The sequence below is a fragment of the Prionailurus bengalensis genome, chromosome X (genome assembly GCF_016509475.1).
Source record: "Prionailurus bengalensis isolate Pbe53 chromosome X, Fcat_Pben_1.1_paternal_pri, whole genome shotgun sequence".
NCBI classification, from domain to species: domain Eukaryota; kingdom Metazoa; phylum Chordata; class Mammalia; order Carnivora; family Felidae; genus Prionailurus; species Prionailurus bengalensis.
Window position 1 is genome coordinate 126,854,369 of NC_057361.1, and position 24,097 is coordinate 126,878,465.

Sequence of the window (24,097 nt, forward strand, 5' to 3'; positions counted from 1 at the left end):
GTTTTCACTGGACAATCCTGGATACTCCCTGGAGCCCCTGAAGGCAGGCAGCCGTGTGGCATCAAACCTGGCTGAGGCCTGGAATCCCCAGGCAGAGGGCTTTACAGAGTCCCAGTGCCACCCCCTTCTGACTATGGAGCTGCGACTGGGACTGTGCATTTTTAAAGCCCCTTGGTGGAAAGGGGGGCCCTCCGGGTCTGGCATGCGCTGCTCTAGATTAAAGCACTGGGCCATCAATTAGCAAGGGGTACTACAGACGTTCACCCACCCATAGGCAGGGGCTGCACCAGGTAAACCCCAGGTCCCTGCCACCTAGTCTAGACTTGGGTTTCTCTGGGTTCCAGAACCCTCCTTCACCCGGCTCTAGTCAGCAAGGACCTCCCGATGCTTGAAGTCCGTGCATCTGTCTTCCTGCTGGTCTCAGACAGTCCTTTGAGCCTGGACCAGGCGCTGGATGGGAAGCATCCTTTGCCCTTGCTGGCAGCCCCCAGCGGGTCCCTGAGGTGGCCCTAGTGGCCTGGTTGCAGCACAACAGTCCCTCCCTGGGGGCAGCCCTGCAAGGGCAGACGTGCCTGTGGACGGCCTCGTGCGTCAGTTTGGGGAGAGGGGCCATGGAGTTATTGTTTTTGCCCAAAGCTGTTCGCTGTGAGCGCTGCTTGGCGCGTGCACAGATTGTACCAGGAACGAGGGGGAGGAAGGAACGGAGGGGGGACTGTCCCTTTAAATCTGTTTTCTCTGTTTTATTTCCTTCTTTCTTCCCATCCTCCTCCCACTAGCACAAGTGGTGGAGCTGTGAGGGCCCAGGAGCTGCAGTGACGGCGCCTCTGAAATATTAATGAGGCTGTTCTCTGCCTCAGCTCCCCCCTCGACGCCCGCTCCCTCCCTCCCCAGCTGAATGCAGGCTTCATCCTTGGAGCCCTCTTTTCTCCTACCAGGTGGCAAGCCAAGGTGTGCCGAGCAGAGGGGAGGGACAGGGGCCGGGCAATAGAGAGGGCCCAGCAAAGGAGGGGGTTGCGAGAGAAGTCAAGGGTCAGAGGGCTGTCCAGCCACATGTTCACCTGCCTGGGATTAAAACCAGGCCCAGGAGAGGGCAGGGCTCTGCCAGTGGGGTTTCCGGAGGGCCCCTGCACCCACTCCCCACCTGCTCTCGGCTGGCCACGCCCCACATCTGCAGGTGTGAGGGAGGCCTGGGCCGGTATATGGGGCCCTCGCGCTCTTCCTCTCTGGGTTCTGTAGGGCCTGGCCTGGGCTCCAGGTGCCTGGAGGCAGAGAGAAGAGGGGACGGTTTTCTCAAGGAATCCCCACAGTGAATCACACCGCTGAGCCATGGGTTCTTCTGGCGGTGGGTCTGTCGGGAGATGCCAACAGGCAGTGTGCATCGTGGGGGGCAGTGGTGGAGGGCATGTGCCTGGGTGGGCCCTCGGGCCCACATCTCCTGCCCTCTGACCCTGCCTCAGACGTGACCTGGCTGTGCCGGATTCTGCTCCATTCTTGCCTCCGGCCAGCGCAGGGGGAATATTCTTGTCACCAGTTTACTGACCGCAGGGCTGAGGGCACAGTGACTTGAGAGTGACGCAGGGACCTGGGACTTCCTGGCTTCTAGTTGGTGCTCCCGGCCAGCCTCCATCCATCCTGGGGTGGGGGCGGGGAGCGGTGCCTGGCAGCAAATGCCCTCTCACCAGCCCGGGGACACATGCCCGCTCAGACACACGCGGCAAGCACGGACTGGTGGTAACGTCCAGTGGCCGCTGCCCACAAATGAGTGCGACCTCTGACTTGTAGGGTTTCACCCTCTGTTCCTGTCCCCTCTGTGAAGGCGACGGTGGGCAGCCCACACAGAGTAGGGACTGAGCAACATGGAAGGCAGGTCCAGGAGGTCTGGGATCATTGAGCCTCCCTGAGCCTCAGTTTCTGCATCTGTGAAATGGAGAAATGTGTCCTTGCCCCTTGTTTATGAGGTCCAATGAGGAGAGCATCTGGAGTAGGGGCCCGAGAGAAGAGAGCCTGGGAACAGAGGTGCTCCCACCTCATTCAAAAAGCTCCTACCTTCCTGGAGGGTGGTCGGCTGCCCCGGGCCTTAGGGGAGGTGGTCAAAGAAGCAAAATGGGGGATTTGGGCAGATTAAGTCAAGGGCGCTGGGAGATCCCCCCAAACCTGATTAGAAGTGGCCAGGAAGGGCCGGCGCAGAGGGGACGAGGACTCCTGGGTTTTTGGTTAGGCAGACTTGAGTCAGTGGGCCTACGGACAGGGGGCGTCAGGCCACACTGGAGGGAAGGGTCCAGAACACGGTTGGGTGACTGGTGTGAACATGGGCGATCTCCTGCAGTGCTCTGGTAGCAAGCAGCCTGTTGAAAGTCCCAGAGCAAGGGTGAGATGGTCCCGGGGACCCACTACAGCTCACTACTCTCGTCATCGCACTGCGCGGGCCAACTTATGCCACGACAGAGCAAGTATCGGAAGGTGTGAGTCCGTCCCTGTGAAGGTTTGCAATTCAATTAAGCCAATTAAGGTCTGGAAGATGGTACATTGCCTGCACTTTTAGTGCCTACAAGCCGTTCTAGGCAGCCAGCCCAGGCCGGAAAGCCTCTGTCGGGCCTGTAGAACTGATAGGCCTGTCACTTCTGTTCTCAGCCATTTCAGTGATGGCTGCCGTCCTTATTAAGAATGAGAGAGGCAATTGCCCAAGCTTACAGAGAACCAGAAAAACAACAGTATATGCCATTTGGTCTCTACAGCAGCCAACAGTCACTCAAGACAGATTTTGATTTAACTGATGGCTCCTGTCTGGCCTACAGAGTTAATGAAGATGAGGAAGGTTAGCATGAGCACAGTCTTTGACTTGAGGGAGCCCCCCCAGAGCTGCATGGAGGCCCTGGGCACACTGCGAGTAGCCTGCTGGGGGTCAAGGCATCCCTGCCTTGCATCCCTGTGCCCCCCTCATGCTCTCCAGGAAGGCGATCCACACCCCGCCCCTCAAAAAAAAAGACTCCCCACTCTTCCTTGGCCAGCCAGGCCCCTGTTCGCTCCCTCCTCCGGGCCCCCATCCCCAGCCAGGGCTGACCATTCAGTGAACTTCCTGCCAACTCAATAACCACATATCTCAAAAAGCTTTCACCCCTGGGAGTGGGAGAGAAAGCAGAGAGCCATAGGAGCGGTCGGTGGATTAGAGACTCGGCAGCGATCAATTTTGGCACAGACTTTCTGGAGAATGTTCCACTTGAATTGCCACTCAAATTCGTCAGAGGTCATCAGGCGGAGAGGGGACAGCAGGCTGTGCGGGGCGGGGCACATATGGAGTGCTTGGAGCTGGCGAGGCTGTGCGTGGCAGCCAGGTGAGCGCTGACGCGGGTAGACGGGCGTGGGGCACAGGCGGGAGCAGGAGAGGAGCTGGCTTTTTGCTTGAGGGGGGCGGGGGAGGTCACCTGCACCGGGGAAAATGGTGACCCAGAGCCGGGTGGTGACAGGCTGCCCAGCTGGAGGGAGACAGGCGACATGGTAGGCGGGGACACGGGGCCTGCTCGGTGGGGGATGAGGCAGAGGGACCAGGCCACAGCCGCAGGCGGGGTGCCAGGGGACGCTGAGGTGCAGAGGAGCAGCAGGGCCAGCTGAGAGGCGGTGGTGAGGGCGGGCACGCTCTGTGTCCCACAGAAGGTCAGGCCTCGCCTCCCTGCTCGGCTCCCTTACCGTGAGTCACCACAGGCACAGGAGGCCTCAGTGATGACAGCACACCGATTGGGAGCAGCTCAAGGACCCTGTGTGGCTGTCTGGGCTCAGTCAGAGGGCAGGGCCACGCCTGGGCGCCGAGTAAGGAGCAGGAGGCAAGGACAGGGCTCACCTTCAGTGAACCCTGTTTTCAGGGAGCGGGCGGGAGAGGCCGGCGCCTCCGGTGGAAGCAGGCGTGTGAAGGTGTGACCTCCACCAGCCTGAGCTGCTGTCTCCCACCACCTGCCTCAGAGCCCACCCAACTATGGGCCATTCCTCTGTCATCCCCAGGAGCCCTCCAGTGCCATACGGGCGGGGTCGGGCGCCTTCTACCTGAGCCTTCTCTGAGTGGGTACAGGTGCCGAGAAGATAAAAGGGTTCCAAGGGAACAAAATCATTCATCTGACTTCGCTTTTAGAAAGAACCCCCGTGGAGTCCCTACACAGCTCAGTGGGGGCCATTCGGGCACATAGCTAGCCCCAGGGGCCTAGGTGAAAGGTGTGGGATGCAGGCCCGGGGCCTGCCTGCCAGGGGCGTCAGAGCCTCCCTTGTGCTCACCACTCCCCTCAGCCTGGGAGGAGGGGCCTACAGGGCGACCCAGGGTGCTGTGCTCAGGGACAGTTGACTCCCCCCCACCCCCTGTCGGGACCCACACAGCCCATAGATGGGTGTTCTCTCAGCAGCCGAGTGTGCCCGGGACCTACTCGCCGGGGGCTCTGTGCCTATGGCAAGCCAATGCCCACACATGTGAACCAGCCCCTGTCCCTCCCGTCCAGCAGCCAACAGGCCAGGGGGCTGGGGACACAGAGCCCAGCCCTGCAAGTTTCACCCAAGTTGCCTGGTATGTGGGAAGGGAGACGCATGGCAGCGACACTCGGGGTCAGAGAAAGGAGGGGAGAAGGGGCACCCAGCAGGGGCGCTGTCCTGAGCCACAGTCTGGACTGGGGAAGGAATCTGGCAGGACAAAGGCAGGGGTGGGGGCGACAGGCAAGGCCATCTGGAGAGGTCAAAAGCCACCAACGCTGCCTCGGATGGCTCCTGAGATGGCCTGAGGTTGGGACAGCCAGGTCTCCCAGTGGCCAAGCCTCTGTTTCCCGCGCTGGTGAACGGGCCAGTGATTCCTACGGCTCCCACCCAGGTGCGTGGGCCACATTCGCAGAGCACCCCCAAAGGAGCCCCACGTGCCATGGAAATGAAAGGTTTGCTCGCTTGAAGCTCTGCGTGCCGGTGCTCCCGGGAGCTCAGGGTCACCCGCGTTGCCTCCGCCCTCTCCCCCACGTGCCGAATGACCTAGCAGCTGACTGCAGCCCTCCCTCATCTCTGGGCTTCTGCCCCTCCAGTCTGGCGTCACCCGGCAGCCGTCTGCTCGGTGATGGCCCATGTCACTTGTGGCCCCGTGGGATCCGCAGCCCCATTCCCCCACCGACCCGTCCCACTACCTGTCTTCTCCTTAGGATCAGAACACTCTTTCATCCAGAAGAACGGCTCGCTCCTCCCCCTTGTTCTGGTCTTTTCGCAAACGCGCCCCTGCCAAGAGGCCTTCCCTGCCCCTACACCCAGCGGAAACCATTCTGTCCATCACTCTGTCACCTGCTGCGAACTCACCTCCAAGCCAGAGAGCACAAGGATGCACTCAGTGCTGTCACCTCTGTGTCCCCAGCACGGATGGCCAGTGCAGGCCTGTAGTAGATGACAAAGTGGAAGGATGGGCAGTGGGAAGACGCGTGGGAGTGGAAAGGACGGCACGTTCTTGTGTCTGCCATTTTGTTCCCACATCTTCCGGCACCGAAGGCTGCTCCATGTGGAAACTGTCTAGAGGATTAACACTTAGGTGCCCAAACTTATAAAATGGGGATCACTTTCGATGGGCATTTTTTGAAGTGCCTCCCTGGGTCCCAGGCCTCCCGGGTGGGACTGCCCTAGGTATATGTGCCTAGGGTAGGGTCAAGCGTGCAGAGGAACTAAGGCCCCCACATGTTCTGAACCCCCTCGGGCCGGTCTTGTCCCCTGAGGGTTGTGGTGCACCCCTGCTTCTGGTGTCCCCTGGGCTCTGGGTAACAGGTGGGACCTCTCCTGAGAGTAGGCGCCATAGGCTCTGGGCTGTGTTTCCATGGGCAGTTCTAGATCAGGAACCTGCATTGGTAGCCAAGTTTTGCTTCCAAGAGGATCCTCCGGAGCCTGCAGCTTCCCCAAAGGCAAAAGATTGGGCCCAACTGAGCCATGCCCTCAGGAGGCCTCTTTGCTGTTGTGAAGGCCAAGGCCATGTGCACTGACACTAGTTTAATCCTGGGAGTTTGACCTTTGGGGATGCTCACACTCATGCTCCCAGCCTGTGTGTGTGTTGTGGGCAGCCCCCCAATTCATCGCCTGGAGGGCAGAAGGGTGTGAGGGGAGGGGACGGCACCGTGCTGTGGGCGGGCTGATGGGGAAGTCGCCAGTGACCTGTGGCTGCTTTCCACCTTCTCCTGTGCTCCCTCTCCTCCACCCCTCCTCTTCTCCTTTTATCCCCTCCTTTCCCCTCCTGTCCTCCCTCTCCCTCCTTACCTCCTCCCCCCAGGCCACCTCCCTTCCTTGCCCCAGACCCCCCAGGTGCCCTCGGGGCAGCAGAGACACCCTGCACACTAAGTCTTGACCTGGCTCCCGGCTGGCCCCACCCATGGCCTGGCCTGCTCCCTGGACCCCCCGCGCAGCCCCAAGCCTGAAACCGTGAGCCCCAGAGGCTGTGCCAGGCCGCTGCAGGGGATTTATAGCACGTCTGCTACGCCGGGCGAGTGTTAATCAGGCAAGAGCAGGGAGCATGACGGAGGGGACAAGCTTTCACCCAAGGTAGGGCACGGACATGAGAGAATTGTGGCACAGATAGCCCACCCACCCGTGCCAGTAATCAACCCCAGGACATCACCTCTGCTTCGGTGTGGGTTCCCAGACGGATTTGGGAGGCAGTCAGAGTCTCCGTATCGCAACAGCAGACCCCTTCCAGGAGACACGAACGCTCCCTCCTTCCCCACCTAGGCGAGTCCTCCTGCCTTGGGTACTTGGGCTGGGCAGGACTAGGGGATGGCCTGGCAGCTGGGCCTGGCAGGGCATGAGGGCCACTGACCCAACCTAGGAGGTGAATTTTGCAATCGGCAAGTCATGGCTCAGACTGAGTGCCGATTTTCGGAGAACGTTCTGGAAGAGTGGACCTCAGTCTTGTCTCAACTTCGCCCCTGGCTTCTTCTCACCTCTCCCCAGGTGTCCGTGCTCGGCCACTTCCCCGCTGCAGCTCCCTCCACTACACCTCACCCAGGCACTGGGACCTCGGGTGGCTGCCTGCCCCTAGCTGAGGCCGCACCTGTGAAGAGGTCGGGCACCCTGTCCTCCCGGCACGACAGGCGGGATGGGCGACATGGCCAACAGTTCCATCGAGTTTCACCCCAAGCCCCAGCAGCAGCGGGAGGCCCCCCATGCGGGCGGCTTTGGGTGCACACTGGCTGAGTTGCGTTCCCTCATGGAGCTCCGAGGGGCTGAGGCGCTGCAGAAGGTCCAGGAAGCCTACGGGGACGTCAGTGGGCTTTGCAGGAGGCTGAAGACCTCGCCCACAGAGGGTAAGGCTCCCAGCAGAGCCCCAGCGCAGGACGCGAGTGCGCCAGGGATGTAGGGTCATGGGCCACCGGACACTCCCCCCGGTCTCCAAGGGCCATCCTGAAGACGTCCCGTACCCCCGGGGCGGGCCTGGCCGAGGGCCGGGTGGTGCTTCTGCAGCAGCTTCCGGAAGCACTCTTGACCCTGACTGTGCCCTCCCAAGGAAGCCATCCCGCCCCCGCCACCACCGAGCGGGAGATGCTCTGTAGGGGGGTGAGGGGGATTGTCCTCTGGGTAACCTGGGGTCCTCCGGGAGCCGTGGCCTGACCCCCTCCATCAGCAGCAGCTCCCTGCTCTCGCCTCTTTGGATTAAATAGAAATCAAGCAAAAGAGGAGGGAAGGAAGAGAACGGCACGGTGTCAGGCTGGGCCCCAAACTGAAACCCCAGAAGCCCTTCTGGGCAACAGGGCAACAGGGTGGGACAGAGGAGGAGGAAGGCCGGGCCCCTGTGTATGCTCCAGGCCATGTGCCCAGCCCCGTGTCCGGTTAAGGGGCACAGGAAAACGAGGGTGCCGGCCCTCTGCGGGCTTGGGTTGCAGGGGGCTCTCTCTGGAAAGGGGGGACAGAGTGCTGAGTGGAGGTGCCACTGGCCACAGGCTGTCCCAAAGAAGCAAAGAAGCAAGTCTGGTGCTTGGGTGGTTCAGCGGCAGAATTCTCCCCTGCCAAAGAGGTGCAAGCCTCAGGCAGCATAGATCTGAGGAGATCTGCTGCCCGGAGCCTTGAGGAAGGCTGAGGAGCATTGTCTAGAAGGTTCCAGAGGCAGAGGCCTGACCGCCACCTTGGGTCCCTGCCTCGGCCCTGTAGCCCTTGCCCCCTGCACTGGAGGCAAAACTGTGCCCTGCTCTGCACCAGCCTTTCCCAGTCCTGCCTGCTGGGTCTGCTGGGAGGCCGGGACCACCAGGACCCAGGCTTGGCCCCAGATTCCAGGAGTTGGAGTGTTTTCTGGCCCAGCTGGCACCTCCCTGGCAGGGCTGCTAGGGCTGTCCCAGCCCAGTGCCAGGCCTGTTCTCAGCCAGCCCTGATTTATCTCATCAGCTCCCATCTCAGCTGTCACACCTTTGTCCACCCAGGGCTCTGGCCCTATCTGTCTGTGGATGGCACATGGGCTGGAGCAGGGGGTAGAGAAGGCCCACCCGGGAGGAGATGGGCCCAAGGGCCGGGTGAGAGGGTGCCCACCCAACCAGGTCAGGAACTCCAAGCCTAAGTGGCCTTCTCAGGGCCGCCTGGGTCTCTCTTGTTTTGTGCTCTAAAGGGACCCAGCCTGGTGTGTTGTGTTATCAGGGCAGATGGCTTGGCTCGGGGCCAGAGGGATCTCTCTCCTTCCCTCCTCCTTGCCCCCCCCCCCCGCCCAGGATTTGGGGCTAGCAGGGAGGCTGGGGTGGAGGGCCATTTAGCCACAAGGGCTCTGGCCTCTTCCAGATAAAAGGAAGCAGATGGGCTTCAGCTGGCAGCTCTTTCCTCTGCCTGTCAGGCCTTGTTAAATATTTAAAATGTCAAGGCCCCTGGGAACCTGCCTGATTCTGCCACAGCGGCTCTGGAGCTCGCCCAGTGCCTGTGGAGGGGCGGGCATGAAGAAGGGCAAGTGCCCAGGTGGGTGGCCAGGCCGCAGCAGAGGGAGCCGGCCAGGCCTGACCTGCCTCCTGAAGAATGAGCAGCACGAGGACTACCCCTCCCCACTCCAAGCCCAGGAGCCCTGGCCCCCAGTACACCTGCCGACTTGGCCCCGGAATGTTCACCCACATGTCCCCTCTCCTGCCCAGACACAATGGCCTGAGCTTTAGGAGGGGCCGGCTTAGCCGCACCCTGGGCCCCACATCAATCCCCTGGCAAGGTGTGCTGGCAGATGGGTGCTTTGGGAAGGGTGGGGGGCGTGGGGACGTGCATGGTGTACTGGGGGGGGGGGATTTTGTCTGTTCTCGGCAATAAGCACGTCAATGGGCTCAGGCTTTGTAGCTATCCAAGAGGATTCCAGAAGCCAGAGAACGCGGGTCTTGGGCCAAGCTCAGTGGGAAGCCCACCAGGGGGACCTGGGCCCCAGCCCTTCCCCTGTCTGGCCTTTACCAGCAGCAGTCATGGAAATGAGAGGGCGGATTATCCAAGAGCCGCACGATGTGGTCCTAATCCAATTCTGATGGCATCTGGCCTCTGCTCTGGGCAGGACACTCATCTGTGTCCAAGCCAACCAGCCGGCCCCTGCCCCAGCACCTGGACCTGGGCCGCTGTGGGGGCCTGCCGACTGGGCACATGCTTGGAGCCAGAGGGGCTGCAGCTACCTTCTGGCCCCTACATGAGTACCTGAGCAGCTGTCTGGACCCCCAAGCCCAACAGGAAGGCCATGGTCTTGGGCTGGTGCGGGGCAAGGGAGAGAGAAGCGTTGCTAGAGTATCAAGGGCAACCCAAGGCCAAGGGACAGGCTGACAGTGGGAGGGGAGGAACGGAGCCAGCTCACTCCTGGGGAGGGGGCCCCAAAGGCCTGGCTTCCCTTGGGGACAATCTGGCGTATGGGGTGAGGCAGGCAGGATGCAGACTTATGGTGGCACAGGGACCCATGGGCTCTCTCTTGAGGGTCTCCAGATCCGTGCCCTTTCTCAAGGCAGGGGCAGTGGAAATTCCGGGTGTCTGGGAGAGCAGGGGTTCAAGCACTTCCATAGTACTGACCTCACTTTTCATATCTCTTGTAGCTTAAAGACGCAGGCCTCAGTTAGGAGTGGGGCACAGGCCCTCGGCTGGGACCCCAGGCCCTAGGAGCTGAGGTCCTGAGCTTGTCCCAGACACCCAGGTGGAAAGTTGCAGCCTTCAGAAACCAGAGCCCCGGCAGGGCCCAGGCACCATGAGGCCTGGGGAGAAGGGCAGGGGCAGCCGTAGCCCCGCTGGGTGTGGAGATGTGCCCAGGTTGTGCCCGCTGTGGGCTTTTGCTCTCGTCAGGCCTTCCACCTCTGGTGGGCTCCACCCTGCCCCTCCCCAGGCCCCTTCCCTGCCTAGTGGACAGCCACCCTCCTTCCTCCCAACTCTTTCTGCACCCCACTTAACACTTCCTTGCTATCAAGTCCTATGTGCCTTCCCAAGCCAGCTGAGATCACCCCCATAAGCTGGGGAACCCGCCCCCCATCTGCCCTGCCGGTAGCTCCCTGCCCCCGGGAACTGCAGTCCAGTGTCTGCCCACGAGGTGTCAGTGTGGAGCCGGACCCTTGGGTTCAGGCCTAGAAGGAAGCAGCATCCTGAGGGATGAGGGCGGGGCCAGGGGACGGCGTCCGGTGGGCCCGCCTCTGGGGAGGGTGGCCAAGTGGATGTCTGGCCTCGGGAGGAGGTAGCCTGGATGTCAGTTCCACATGGAGACTTCTGGTAGCTCCAGGCATGGGCCTGAGGGGACTCATGCTGTAGAGGCAGAGACCCAGAGGGCTTGGTGCGGGCCTGGGTGGGAAGTGGGCTGTCCCAAGGATGAGAAGTAAGGTAAGGGCCCAGCCTCGAAAGCCGGAGCTCACCCCTTGGTGGATGTTGATTCTGAGCCCTTCATCCCAGCCCCAACACACTAGAGTGCCTGCGATGTGGCGGGGGCCTCCCAGGGCTCTAGAAGTCCGGGTCAGGCCTCTCAGCCTCTCAGCCCTCCTTCAACATGTTTCACCTGCTCTGGCCACAAGGGGTCCCCACTGAGACCGGCTTCTTCACCCTTCACTCTCCTCATCCTCTGCCTGGTGGCCTGGGGACACCGTGGCATCAGTATGAATCACTCACTGACAATCCCAGAGCCTCAGAGACATTCACCAAGTGCCACGTGTGCGGCCCCAGAGGAGGCGATAGGTGGGGGCGTGGGCAAGGCAGGGAGCTCACGTCCCATCCCCGCACTTCGCCGTGACCCCCAGCTCAGAACTCGAGGTTGGCACTGCAGCGGGGTCTAGGGAAAGCGTTAGGAAGGAGGCAGCTGACTCCGGACGATGGCCACGAGAGCTCGGGGCGGGGGCAGTTCCTACGTACCTCCTGGGGCCACGGGTGCCACACCCATGCTCAACAGTATGGGCAAAACCGACGATGCTTTGGGGCCGCCAGAGCCGACTGTCTCCCGGGTCTCGTCAGATGACACAGGTTCTGTGTCCCGCGCACATGGCTTGGCCACGCCCCCCTGTTGATGGCTTAGCATCTGTGAGGCTCCCGTCATCCTGACCTAGGGTCAGGTGCACAGGGCAGCAAAGGAGTCCTGGGCTGCCAGCAAGAGCTCCGACTCACAGGCACAGGGCCCTTTCCCTCCCTGGACTCAGTTTCCTCCTCTGGACCCTGGAGGGATTGTACGAGCACCTCGGCCCACTCACAGCCCACAGGGGATCAGCTACCCTGGGCCTGGCTGACAGCAGGCTGCCACACCTGTGCCCTCCATCCCAGTCTTGTACCAAGCCCTGCACTCCTACGAACGCCTGGGCTGTTCTCTTCTCCTGTCTCCAGGTGACACTTGGCCATCCCTGGCCCAGCTGGGTTCCCTCTGCCCACCCCCACCCCATGGTGGCCGTTATCACGGTCCTTCCCATCTGCCCTCTGAAGGGACCCACTGTAGCCCATAGACCTCCCCGAGCATATCGGGAGGACGACCGAACCCTTCCTCATACCAGGGGCTCCGCATTGTTGCGAGTCGCGCGGTCGCACGCCTGAGCTGTCCAGGCAGCTGGAGGGCACACACGCCCACATACCTGTCCTCGGGGTTTGCAGAAAGGCTTGGAGGACCGGGCAGGTGCAGTTCCCGCCTTCCAGGGGCTTTCAGGCCAGAGAACAAGACAGGCACTCTGGGCGAGCAGGGGAGAAAGGGGCAGGGCCTCACGCTGTTGGCCCTTCCCATCTTCTTGCTCTGTGTCCCCGCTCTCCATCCCTGCACCACACAGGCCTGGCCAACAATGCCAATGACTTGGAAAAGCGCAGGCAGATCTATGGGCAGAACTTCATCCCTCCCAAGCAGCCCAAGACCTTCCTGCAACTGGTGTGGGAGGCCCTGCAGGATGTGACGCTAATCATCCTGGAGGTAGCCGCCATCGTCTCCCTGGGCCTTTCATTCTATGCACCGCCCGGAGAGGAGAGCGAAGGTGAGCAGGGGAGGACCCGGCAGGAGGGAAGGAATGGGACCTGAGCCGAGGGGCCTCAGCGTAACTTTCCTGCCACCCCACCCTTCCCTGCTGTCCTCGGGTGCAGCATGCGGGAACGTGTCAGCTGGAGCAGAAGACGAAGGGGAGGCCGAGGCAGGCTGGATCGAGGGAGCCGCCATCCTGTTGTCAGTCACCTGCGTGGTGCTGGTCACGGCCTTCAATGACTGGAGCAAGGAGAGGCAGTTCCGGGGCCTGCAGAGCCGCATCGAACAGGAACAGAGGTTCTCCGTCATCCGGGACGGCCAGCTGCTGCAGGTTCCGGTGGCTGCACTGGTGGTGGGCGACATCGCACAGGTCAAGTACGGTGAGTGCATCTGGCAAGGGCCTTCCCCACCCCCCAGTACGTGGGCCTTCACCTGCGGGACAAGGCGGGGCAGGGGCAGCAGTGGGCCGTGGGGGGGCTCAAGCTGGAGACAGAGCCCCAGGAAGCAGGCCTGAAGCTGAAGGGAGAGGGCCCCACCCCCTAGGTTCGAGACCTCTCCTGGGGCAGGCGGGAGGCAGCAGGGCGGAAGGCTACCTGGACCCACAGCGTGTGGTTCCGGCTGCCTGGCCGGCCTTAGGAGACCTGCTACCTGCTGATGGCGTGCTCATCCAAGGCAATGACCTCAAGATCGATGAGAGCTCCCTGACAGGCGAGTCGGACCACGTGCGCAAATCAGCTGACAAAGACCCCATGCTGCTCTCAGGTGAGGCCTCAGGGCAGTGGCCAAGCTGTGGGGGGGGCGGGGGCAAGATGCAGGCTGGCACTGCCCTCTGGACCAGTTCGGCACCAAAGAGCCTTGGAAGCCATCTGGCCCAGCCACCCCCTCAATCGCAGGCCTCCTGAGTCGCCCTTCTGGCTAGGGAGTCTGAAGTTTTTGCCCCCAAGAGGCCAGAGTGGCCCGTGGGAGGCCTGATGGTGGTCGCTCTAGCCACTGGGGAAGGAAATGGGTGCTCCCCGCCTCAAAGGGCCCCTAATATCCTGAGGAAAGCTCCTAGAACATTTTGGCCTAGCCCAGCATTTATCCCGGTGGCAAATGCAGTGTGACACAGGACAGAGAGGCTGGAGGCCCCAGGTGGACCCTGTGAAGACCTCACCTTGTGTTTCTGGGCAAGCAGCTGCTCATGTGTGCGCCTCCGGGTCCCCTCCAAGCCAGGAATGAGGCTTCGTTCTAGGATTAGGGTCAACATAGCCTCCAGGGGCCTCCAAACACCGAGTTCGTGCTTCTGGGATTCCTGGGGGAGAACTTGTAGGTGTTCAGCCACGCCTTCCTCAAGCAATGCAAATCTGTCTCGGTCCCCCTGTGTTCCCAGGTACCCATGTCATGGAAGGTTCTGGAAGAATGGTGGTGACTGCTGTTGGTGTCAACTCCCAGACAGGAATCATCTTTACCTTGCTTGGAGCTGGTGGGGAGGAAGAGGAGAAGAAGGATAAGAAAGGTAAGGAAATAGTGACATCCAGTTCCCAGCACCACTGGCCTAATCCCCCACTCCAGCTCCAGCTGCAGCGAGAGCCAGCCTTGAGTGGTGAGAGGCCGTACCTTCTCTTCCGATTCCTTTGGAGGACCTGCTTCTGGTGTCTTTGCCCAAAGGCTTTGGGAAGTGTGTGCCAGGGTGGGGGGGAGTGCCCTGCCTGGGGAGGAACGGGGTTGGAGGGACAGAGGCCAGCCGCCTTGGCTTGGGAGAGTGCCCCCGGGGACCCTGTGCCCGCTCTTGGGTGTGCTGACGCCCCGTGGTGAGGTGCCGAGGGCCCCACCAACATGGCAGCCAGGGAGATGTGAGTCATACAGCCAGAGGTAGAGGGCTCCCAATCGAAATGGACTGGACTCCCCAGAGGATGTCCGAGGCCAGAGGAAGCTGGGATGGGGTGGGGGCCCAGGGGAAAACAGTGTCAGGGGACAACTGTCTTGTGAGAGTCCAGCTGGCACACGGCCGTCCCGCTGCCTCCTTTCGCCACTGCCCCGAGCCCCAGGCATGGCCGCTGTCTTTTCCAGTCCTCAGAACAGCGCTGACAAAACTATGGAGCTGTCCTCAGCACCACCCCACGCCCAGAGCCCCAATCCCACCAGGCAGGACCCCGTTCAGTTCTTTGTTTCAGGCCCGCACCAGGTCACGACTCACCTTGATCTAACCTGGGTCTCCCCCGAACCAGGCGGGGAGCAGAGTTTCCTAGATGTGTGCCTTCGAGAACATTCGCTTGGGTCCACTCGGAGTACAAAGAAGCTGCACACATGTGGAGAAAGCGTGTGCTAAAAGCCCGCAGCCAGGGTCCCCAGGGGGAAGTGAGACAGAGGGGCGCCGGTCACCAGCCCTACATCAGTCAGTCAGGGCACCTAGACTGGGCAAACAAGTGGCAAGGGGACAGGCCAGCATAAGGAAGGATGTGCCAGTGTCTCCAGCCCTAGGCTGCCCTGCTCCTGGAGACAGTGAGAGAGGAGGTGGGTGACCTGCTGTGGCCTAGAAGCTTCTGTGGGCCCCGTCTCCCAGCAGCCAGCCAGCACTAGCAGACCCTCATCCACATTTGCCACACCAAGCATCCTGGCCCTGCGGGGCTCAGCGCAGTTTCTCTCCACCGTGAACAGCCGAGGGGCCGCAGGCAGGCAAGCGGGCGGGTGGGTGGGCCCTGGGCCTCCTCCAGGCTGGGCTGGGGTACCCATCCCCCTCTCCAGGGAAGCCTTCTCCTCCCCTGCAGCCCTGTCCCTGAGATGTTGGTGGTCTGCAGGACTTGGTTTGGGGCCCCTCTTCTTCAACCTTGACAAAACCCCACCAGTCCCCCCAGGCCCCTCCCCAGCTCTGGCTCGTCTGCCCCTCACTCTGCTTCAGCTGCCCTAGGCTGAGCTACTGAGGGGTCAGAGGGAGCACCTCCGCCAGCCAGCTCCCTGGAAGAGGGGAACCCTGAGGGGGGGGGGAGGGGGCTGGAGGGGAGCAGAGCTGGCCAGGCTCCAGGCAGGGGCAGCAGCACCCACAACTCCCCACCAAGGTGTGAGCCCAAGGCCCGGCTGCTGCTGCGGTGGCAAAGCCAGCGCCCCTCCCTGGCCCCCATCCCTACTCCTGCTGCCTCTCAACCCCGTCTCTCAGCCCGATGCTCCCAGGCCACCTGCTGCCCTTCAACCTGTTTCTTGCCTTTTGGCCTTGACTCCTAGTCGCCCTCCTACTTGAGGTGCTCTCCTTCCCCTCCTCCCCTCCCTGGGCTTCTGTCTTCCTCTTCCTGTAGTGCTGATCCCGCACATCTCTCCCTCCTCCAGAGGCCTCTCTGGGCCCTTCTGCATTGTCACCGTGTGTCTACAGGTGTCTCCTCTCCCCCCAGGAGCCTCCTTCGCCTCTGAACCTCCCCACTCTGACAGAGGGACAACCTGCATACCACCCCAGCCGGGAGGGGGCCTCTCTCTCCTCCCTGGGACCCCCAGACTAGACCCCACTGCCTAGAAGCCACCTGGCACCCTGTCTGTGCTCCTGGATCCCCAGTGACATGAGTTATTGGGTATTGGTCAGCACACAAACCCCTCTTGTCACATGTCAGTCATTTCCAGATCCCGGGCTAGCACTTGTGTGGTCCCTAAGAGAGCTCTTTGAACCGATGCCCCACCGCGATGCCCTGGGGAAGATGAGGCCAGAGGGGCTGGTACAGAGCCCGACCCAGAGCACAGCGCCGTTTACCTTGGTCTTGGAAGCCAGTCACTGCCCTGGTCCCCAACACCCAGCTGCGGGCTTTGTGGTTGCAGACCACATTCACGAATGCGCCCCCCACCCCCGCCGCCGACACACAGGTCCAGCTGGGGCCCAGCCCATTCCGTGTACCATTGCTCCCTCCAGTGCCGGGTGCCTGGCACCCATGTGGGCATTCAAGACCAGCAAGTTTCTAGAGTCTCCCTTCTCTGTCCCTCCAAACACTCTGCAGAGCTGACTGCTGGCTGCACTGCACAGAAAGCTGACCGCTAGGCCACTAGGGGTCAGGGACCACCTAGGTAGACGGTTCATGCCACTCCTGTGGAGGGGGGTACATATCCCGACTGGGGGGGCCCTGCTCAACGTGGCAGACCTGAGACCAGACACCTGGCGGCTTTCACTCCCCGTGGCGGTAGCCTTTTCAGAGACCTCCCCCACTGCTGGGCACACATGACCCAGGGGCCGTCCAGGACTGGCTCGGGGAGTTCACTGGAGGGCCGGGCCCTCATCTGGGAAGCCAAGAGTGTGGCTCTCGTGGGCCGAGAGGTGGAGAGAGGGCATCAGAGCAGGCCTGGGGAGCACAGGGCCCTCCTCCCCGCCCCTTTGCACCGCGCTCTCTGGCCTCGCTGTCTGTGTCCCGCTGTCCTGTGTGCGTGTGCGTGTGCGTGTGCGTGTACCAGGGCCACGTGGATGTTCTGAAGCCTTCGTGTCTGTCATTCCTCTTCCGTTGTAGGCAAGCAGCAGGATGGGGCGATGGAGAGTAGCCAGACCAAAGGTAATGCGCGCCCCGTGCTCAGGGTGGGGTGGCGGAGGGGTGCGGCACAGGGTGGGGGGCCGCCCGCGTCAGTTGCTGGAGCAGCACCCAGAGACCAGGTGAGTGGGGCGGGGGGGCCCTGTGCAGACCCTGCCAGAAGTATGCAAAGATCACCCGTGAGGAAACTGAGGCTCAGAGAGGGTGACTCACCCAAGACCACACCAGGCCTGTGGGTTTCCTGGTCCAGCTGCCTTTCTTCTGGGCTTTTGAGGCAGGGTGACCGGGTGCCGGTCCAACACCCACTCTCCTCTCGGCCCGAATGCCTGGTAGGTGCTGATGCCGTGTGGCTGGGATGAGGGTTGTCAGCGGTGAGGGGCTTTGGAGGGAATCCAAAGGTGTAAAGCATGGTCCTTGCCATCAGGAAGGTCAGAACGCAGAGAAACGGACCCAGGGGCAAGACTCAAGTGCATTGTGGGGCCCAGGGGCCCAGGGACCAAGACAGGGTCAGACAAGCAAACTAGAGTTCAGAGGATAGCTGAGGTTGGGAGGGATCTGGGTCAGGGGGACAGCCTGATGGCTAGGGTCCCGGGCTGGGGCAGGGAGTGCCAGTCAGTGGGGCGCAAGGCTAGAGTGACCCAGCTGGGTGGGGCATTGAGTATCACTGAGGCCGTGGGCTCTGGCCTGAGGCCCCTGGGGACAAGAAGCCTTGTGGTCAGGGGCAGTGTGAAGAGAGCAGGACCCAGTGAGGGAGCCACGAGGACGCCACCTGTCCCAGACAGAAGGCGAAGAGGCAGCTAGAGGAGAGAGAGGTGTGAGGCTCGCCCATGGTGGCCCGTTCCGGCAGGAGCCACCTGCAGCCAGGGAGCGGGCTGAGGAGGGGCACACAGCAAGACGGGGCTCTGATGGAAGTCAATGCACCCACTCGAGAGGCTGACGGGAGAATAGACAGCCTAAGCAGGGAGCAGGGAAGAAGAACGCAGGGGCTCCTAGGCCTCCTGAGGGGGGTGGTGCTTGGACACCAGTGGGCCACTGACTCAGTTCAAGGTTCTGGAACGTTCCCTGGGCCCCAGACCTCTGCTGTCAGGTATTGAGATTTGGGGCATTATGGGGCTGGCCATCCTGTCTGTGTGCCCAAAGTTGCTCGTGCTTGTGTCTGTCCTCCTTTCCCCTGAGAAGCCCCGAGACAACCGTCTCTGCGCTGACCATGACAGCACCGGAGCCTCCCACCCATCTCGGGAGGGCCTGAACTGCCAGGGAGACGGGAGGGAGAGGAGACAGCCCCTGGGCTAGGTCACACTCAGAAAGCAGAGAAACCCCTTGAGCCCCGTTTCCTCTCGTATAGTGTGGCACGTCTTTCCCTGTGAAAGCCCCTTGTAGCTGTCGCCTGGGCCCTAAGTTTGGCTGTGGGGTTCCTCTGTACGCAGCCAAGAAGCAGGACGGGGCAGTTGCCATGGAAATGCAGCCCCTGAAGAGTGCGGAGGGTGGGGAGACTGAGGAACGGGAGAAGAAGAAAGCCAGCGTGCCCAAGAAGGAGAAGTCGGTCCTGCAGGGCAAGCTCACCAAACTGGCCGTGCAGATCGGGAAAGCAGGTAGGGCCAGCGGACGCGTGGTCCAGGGGCCACCAATGGGCGAGGACACTGGGCCCCCGGGCCTGAGGTCGGGCCATGGAGGGCAAGTGGGAAAGGGATGTTCCAGGGGACGCAGGCCAGGCAGCAAGGGGACCCCACGAGGGGCTGGCAGTGGCCGGCAGGGGCCGGGCCGGCCCCCATCTGGAAACCGTGGCTTCCAAGCGTCCGTCCGCAAGGCTGGGGACCGAGTGCCTCCCCCGACCTGGCTGGCCGTGGCGAGGTCCGCAGCCTCCCTTACCACTCCTTCGCTCTTGCTCTCTCCCTCCCTCACCCCGGCCGACTCCCCTTCCCGCACCCACCCTCTGTGGCTTCCGTGGCTGGGCAGGGCTGGTGATGTCTGCCATCACCGTCATCATCCTGGTCCTCTACTTTGTGATTGAGACCTTCGTCGTGGACGGCCGGGTGTGGCTGGCGGAGTGCACGCCCGTCTACGTGCAGTACTTTGTGAAGTTCTTCATCATCGGTGTCACTGTACTGGTTGTGGCCGTCCCGGAGGGCCTGCCTCTTGCCGTCACCATCTCCTTAGCCTACTCTGTCAAGGTAATAATTATAAACACGGTACGTGTGAGAATGCCTTCATACTAGGATACAGACCCAGAAATTGGCGTTCCAAGCCATTAAGCAAGTTGGGATCGGTCATGGGGAGAGTGGGGCGGCTGGGATGAGCTGGACGGCAGGCAGGCGGGAGGATAGACCCAGCATCTGCAGGTCTGAGGACACTGCTGTCCCTTGCAGAAGCGGGTGCAGGTGCAAAGGGTGATCCGGAGAGGGCCGAGAACACCGGGAGACAGTGGGGGGAGATGGCGTCAGGAGGGGGGAGCACAGAGACAGCCAATGACCTGAGCGGGGGCCGTGGGCAGGGGGGAGGCCCCGGGGAGCCCTGGGAAGAGGGAGCGCCGCGAGTCGACCGCTTGGCCTGTCTCACGAGAGTCCTCCCGCTCTGCCGTCGCTCCAAGCCATGCCCGGCCGCGAGGGTATGTGCCAGCTGACCGAGGCCCCCCGGGCTGTTAGTGCCACATGGAAAGCTGGCTGGGCAGAGCCGAGGCGCACATGACCGGCTGATGACCTCTTGCTCCCCGACCCCATGGGCCAACCTTTCCAAGGACAGCTGGCTACCTAAGCCCTCATCTATGCCCTTTACAGAAAATGATGAGGGACAACAACCTGGTCCGCCACCTGGACGCCTGCGAGACCATGGGCAATGCCACAGCCATCTGCTCAGACAAGACGGGCACGCTCACCACCAACCGTATGACCGTGGTCCAGTCCTACCTCGGGGACACCCACTACAAAGAGGTTCCGGCCCCCAGCACCCTGACCCCCAAGATCCTCGACCTCCTGGTCCACGCCATCTCCATCAACAGTGCCTACACCACCAAAATACTAGTGAGCAGGGAGCGGGCGGCAGGCTGGGCCGGGTCGGGGTGGGATGACGGCAGGGCGCCGGGCCGGAGGCGGCAGCGTCAGGGGTCACCAGGGCCCCTCTGGACTCCTGCCCTGGCTTCTGGGCGGGACCTGCAGGTTCTGGAAACCCCCTCTGAGCCCAGTGAGTGGTGGGCAGCCTGCCCACATTGGAGTCCGCATGGAGGCCCTCCTCGGCTCCCTGCCACCACACCCTAAAGACATGGTGGCCACAGCCAGGCCGGGGTCCTGGGGGCAGCAAGGAGGGGACACTTGGGCCCCCGGTGCCACGCTGGTTCTCCTTGCCTCGTAGCCTCCAGAGAAGGAAGGCGCTCTCCCACGCCAAGTGGGCAACAAGACGGAGTGTGCTCTGCTGGGCTTTGTCCTGGACCTGAAGCGGGACTTCCAGCCTGTGCGGGAGCAGATTCCGGAAGATAAGCTTTACAAAGTGTACACCTTCAACTCGGTCCGCAAGTCCATGAGCACAGTCATCCGCATGCCTGACGGCGGCTTCCGCCTCTTCAGCAAGGGCGCCTCGGAGATCCTGCTGAAAAAGTGAGCCGGCGATGGGAGGCAGCCTAGGGCTGGGTGCTGCAGAGTGCAAGGCTTCTGAGTTTACTGTTGTGGTAAAATAGACATAGCGTAAAAGTGGCCATTGTAATCGCGTGAAAACACACAGCAAGTATAGTCCCGGTGTGGCGCATTACAAAACGTTCTCGTCACCAGCCCCCCAAAGGCAACCCTGTCCCCATTCAACAGTCCCTCCCACCGCACCCCCAACCAGCCCCTGACGGCCACTCATCTCCTTTCTGTATGGATTTGCCGATCAGGGACATTTAACATAAACGGGATCGTACGGTATGTGGCCCGTGTGTCAGGCTGCCTCTACCGAGCAGAACGCTGTCAGGGTTCATCCATTCGGCCTTCGGCCAGTCCCCCACCCTTGGGCTGCTGTGAGCCTTGCTGCCATGAACAGGGGCGTACAGCTGTTCCTTGGGGTTCGTACTCTCAGTTCTCTCAGACAAACCTGGGAGCGGAAGGCTGGGTCCTGCCGTAACACAGGTTAACTTTTTGAGGAACCACCCAACTGTCTCGCGCAGAGGCATTTCCCTGATGACTAGGGATGTCGGCCCCGAAATGGCCAAATTTCAGGCCATTTGTGTGCCTTCTTGGGAGAAACAGCCACTCAAGTCCTTTGCTCGTCTTTGATTTGAGTTATTCGTGGTCTTGTCGTTGTCCTGTAAGAGATCTTTAGCACATACTTGATTGGCAAATGCCTTTTCACTGTCTTCATTCATTCTTGGAGGCACATGTGTTTTTCACTGATGAAATCCTGTTCGTCTCTTTACTTCTTGTGTCCCTCATGTAGGGCTTTTTTTAGAGGTGATGGAAATGTTCTAAAGTGCACTGTGGTGATGGTGGCACAACACTGCGACTAGACTAAAAGCCATTGAATTATACATTTTATTTTTTTAATATTTTTTAAATATTTATTTTGAGAGAGAGAGCACGCATGCGTGGGGCGGGGACAGAAAGAGAGGGGGATCGAGCGTCCCAAGCAGGCTCTATGCTGACAGCAGAGAACCGATGCAGGGCTCCAACTCACAAACTGCTAGATCATGACCTGAGCCGAAGTCAGACGCTCAACCGACTGAGCCACCCAGGCGCCCCTGGATTGGACATTTTAAATGGATAAGTTGTGTGGTGTGTGAATGATATCTCAATACAGCTGTTATAAAAACTGAGTGGGGCGGGGAGCATGGAGCTCCGCCTCCAAGTGCCCCCCCAAGCCCCCCAGCTGCTCTGCCCTGCCCACCTGGCTCCTCACTTATTCCAAGGCCACCTTCTAAGACATAAATGTTCTCCCCCAAGTCTCTGCCCAGGCACATACTCCCCGGGTGCAAAGGCCACTTCCCCCCTGAAGCTGTCCTACCGCATCCCAGGAGGTGTGGCGGCCGGGTTTGGAGGCCCCAGCTCTCTTTCTGTGCTTCCTCAGCCTCTGGCAGGTACCGTGGCTAGAAGCCCCATTCCTGTAGTTGGGCGCTGGGCTCCACTCCTGGCTCTCCTCTTTGCTGGCCGTGTGGACATCGACTCACTCCCCGGCACAGCCTCAGTTTCCCCTACGTGGAGACAACAGAAATACCTCCTGGGAGTGTTGCGAGAGTTACATGAGTGACTCCACAAAAGGGCGAGAGTCCCTGCCAGCTCCTCCTTTCCTCCTTCACCAGTCTGTCCAGGGCTCCCATTCGCCCCTCCGCCATGCCTGCCTCTGGGGACCTCGGTTCCTTTGCTCCTTCTTCTTGCACACCTGAATCCTGCTTCTTTGTCACGGCCACACTCCATGGCATTGCCAGAGCAGTGTACCCCAGAGAGTCCACGAAGAGCTGGGGTGAGCCCTGCACTCTAGGGTCTCCTCGCCTACACCAGCCTATGAGTTTCCAGCTCCTGGGGCTTCCAGAACGGAGGACCATAAATCTGATGGCTTAAAAACACAGAAATCTGTTTTCTCACAGTTCTGGAGACCGGAAGTCCAAAATCAAGGTGTGGGCAGGGCCACGCTCCCTTCGAAGCTTCCAGCGAGGGTCCTTCCTCGTCTCTTCCAGCTTCTGGCCATGGCCAGCAGTCTTTGGGGCTCCTTGGCTTGTACACGTATCACCTCTGTCTTCACGGTGCCTTGTCCTTGTGTGCGTCTGTGTCTCCATGTGTTCTCTTCTCTTTTGATAAGGACACCAGTCATTGGATTAAGGGCCCACTCTAAACCAGTATGACCTCGCCGTGACTTTGCAACAACCCTATTTCCAAATAAAGCCACATTGTGAGGTTCTGGGAAGGATGTGAGTGGTTGGGGAGGGTACACCGTTAGGCCCCAGGAGGCAGAACGCCTCCCTCCTTGTACAAGCCTGTCTGCCGCGCTGAATGCGGGGCTCACACCGACGCCTGCCGAGACTCTCTGTTGCTCCGGCTGCCCTCGCTTCACTGGCACCAACGCTGTTGTTCTGTCCCCGCCCCAGGTGCACCAACATCTTAAACAGCAACGGGGAGCCGCGCGGCTTCCGCCCTCGGGACCGGGACGACATGGTGAAGAAGATCATTGAGCCCATGGCTTGCGATGGCCTCCGCACCATATGTATTGCCTACCGGGACTTTTCCGCAGCTCAGGAGCCCGACTGGGACAATGAGAACGAGGTCGTGGGCGACCTCACCTGCATAGCCGTCGTGGGCATCGAGGACCCCGTGCGGCCCGAGGTAGCCACCCTCTGGTCCGGGAGCGGCCCGGGTCGTTGGATGGGTGGAGGGGCAGCCCTGGTTCCCGTACGGCCTCCACGGCATGGCCCCCTTCTGGTGCCTTCGCTGCTCTCACACTACTTCCTGCTGGAGCCCAGAAAGGTTAGGAAAGGTGGGCAAGGGCAGGGCCCCAGGGTCCTCCAGGTCAGACCTCCCCAGCAGGACTGACAGGCTGGAGGGAGCGGCGAGGGAGAGGGAGAGTCAGGCACCACTCCCAGGGCTCTGGTTCGGAGGTGGCACTGGGGCACGGTACCAGGAGTCTGACAGGACGCAGGTTTGGGGGGCAGGGGGCTGTTCCCGGTCACGGGTTTGGTTGGGGCCAAGTGATGTTCGGGACATCCCTGCAGAGATTTCAAGTGGGCAGGTAGCTGCAGGAGTGGAGCACTCAGAGCAGAAGGTCCTGGCCGGAGAGAGATTCCAGAAGCATGTTTATATGAGCGATGTCGCAGGGTGAGTGGACAGCTGGGACGGAGGTGGGAGGAGCCTGCAAAGAGACTTGAAGGAAGGGGCCAGGCAAGGAGCCAGCATGTGTAGACGGCTTTACCAAGAGCTTTTGTGAAAAGGGAACAGAGAAACTGGGCAGAAGCCGAACAGGCTGTAGAGCGAAGAAGCAAAGGGGAGGGTTGCCGGTCCATAAAGACGGAAGAGCCTTGAGACAGGGAGAGCGAGCAGGCCCCAAGGGAAGAGCGCAAGCCACAGGGGTGCGGGTTGCCAGAGGCAGGGAGGGACCCTCTCTCACCTCCCAGGGCCTCTCCAGTGGCACCCACCTCATGTCAGAAGCAGGGCCACCCTGATCCTGCTGATTAGCCTGAAAACACACGCGTTGCTGAGACGAGGGAGGACAGGCTTCTGGGCCTTTCTTCAGGAGACAGGTATTCACTGACATACCGGAGCAGGCGCCTAAGACCGGCCAATTCCACAGTCAATGCTCGCTA

At 61.2% G+C, this 24,097-nt stretch overlaps 1 protein-coding gene across 4 annotated transcripts in view; it reads left to right on the forward strand.

Moving 5' to 3' along the window:
* The window catches only part of ATP2B3 (ATPase plasma membrane Ca2+ transporting 3), a 62,185-nt gene that overhangs the window by 10,841 nt on the left and 27,247 nt on the right, over window positions 1-24,097 (forward strand). For all 4 annotated transcript variants that reach the window (XM_043570066.1, XM_043570068.1, XM_043570069.1 and 1 more), the window contains exons 2-12: window positions 6,937-7,289; window positions 12,192-12,389; window positions 12,496-12,753; window positions 13,010-13,135; window positions 13,743-13,868; window positions 16,828-16,869; window positions 18,273-18,437; window positions 18,802-19,016; window positions 19,620-19,862; window positions 20,191-20,432; window positions 22,889-23,123. In XM_043570066.1, coding sequence (XP_043426001.1) covers window positions 7,082-7,289; window positions 12,192-12,389; window positions 12,496-12,753; window positions 13,010-13,135; window positions 13,743-13,868; window positions 16,828-16,869; window positions 18,273-18,437; window positions 18,802-19,016; window positions 19,620-19,862; window positions 20,191-20,432; window positions 22,889-23,123 — 2,058 coding nt within the window. In that variant the 5' untranslated portion in view covers window positions 6,937-7,081. The remainder of the gene's footprint in view (window positions 1-6,936; window positions 7,290-12,191; window positions 12,390-12,495; window positions 12,754-13,009; window positions 13,136-13,742; window positions 13,869-16,827; window positions 16,870-18,272; window positions 18,438-18,801; window positions 19,017-19,619; window positions 19,863-20,190; window positions 20,433-22,888; window positions 23,124-24,097) is intronic.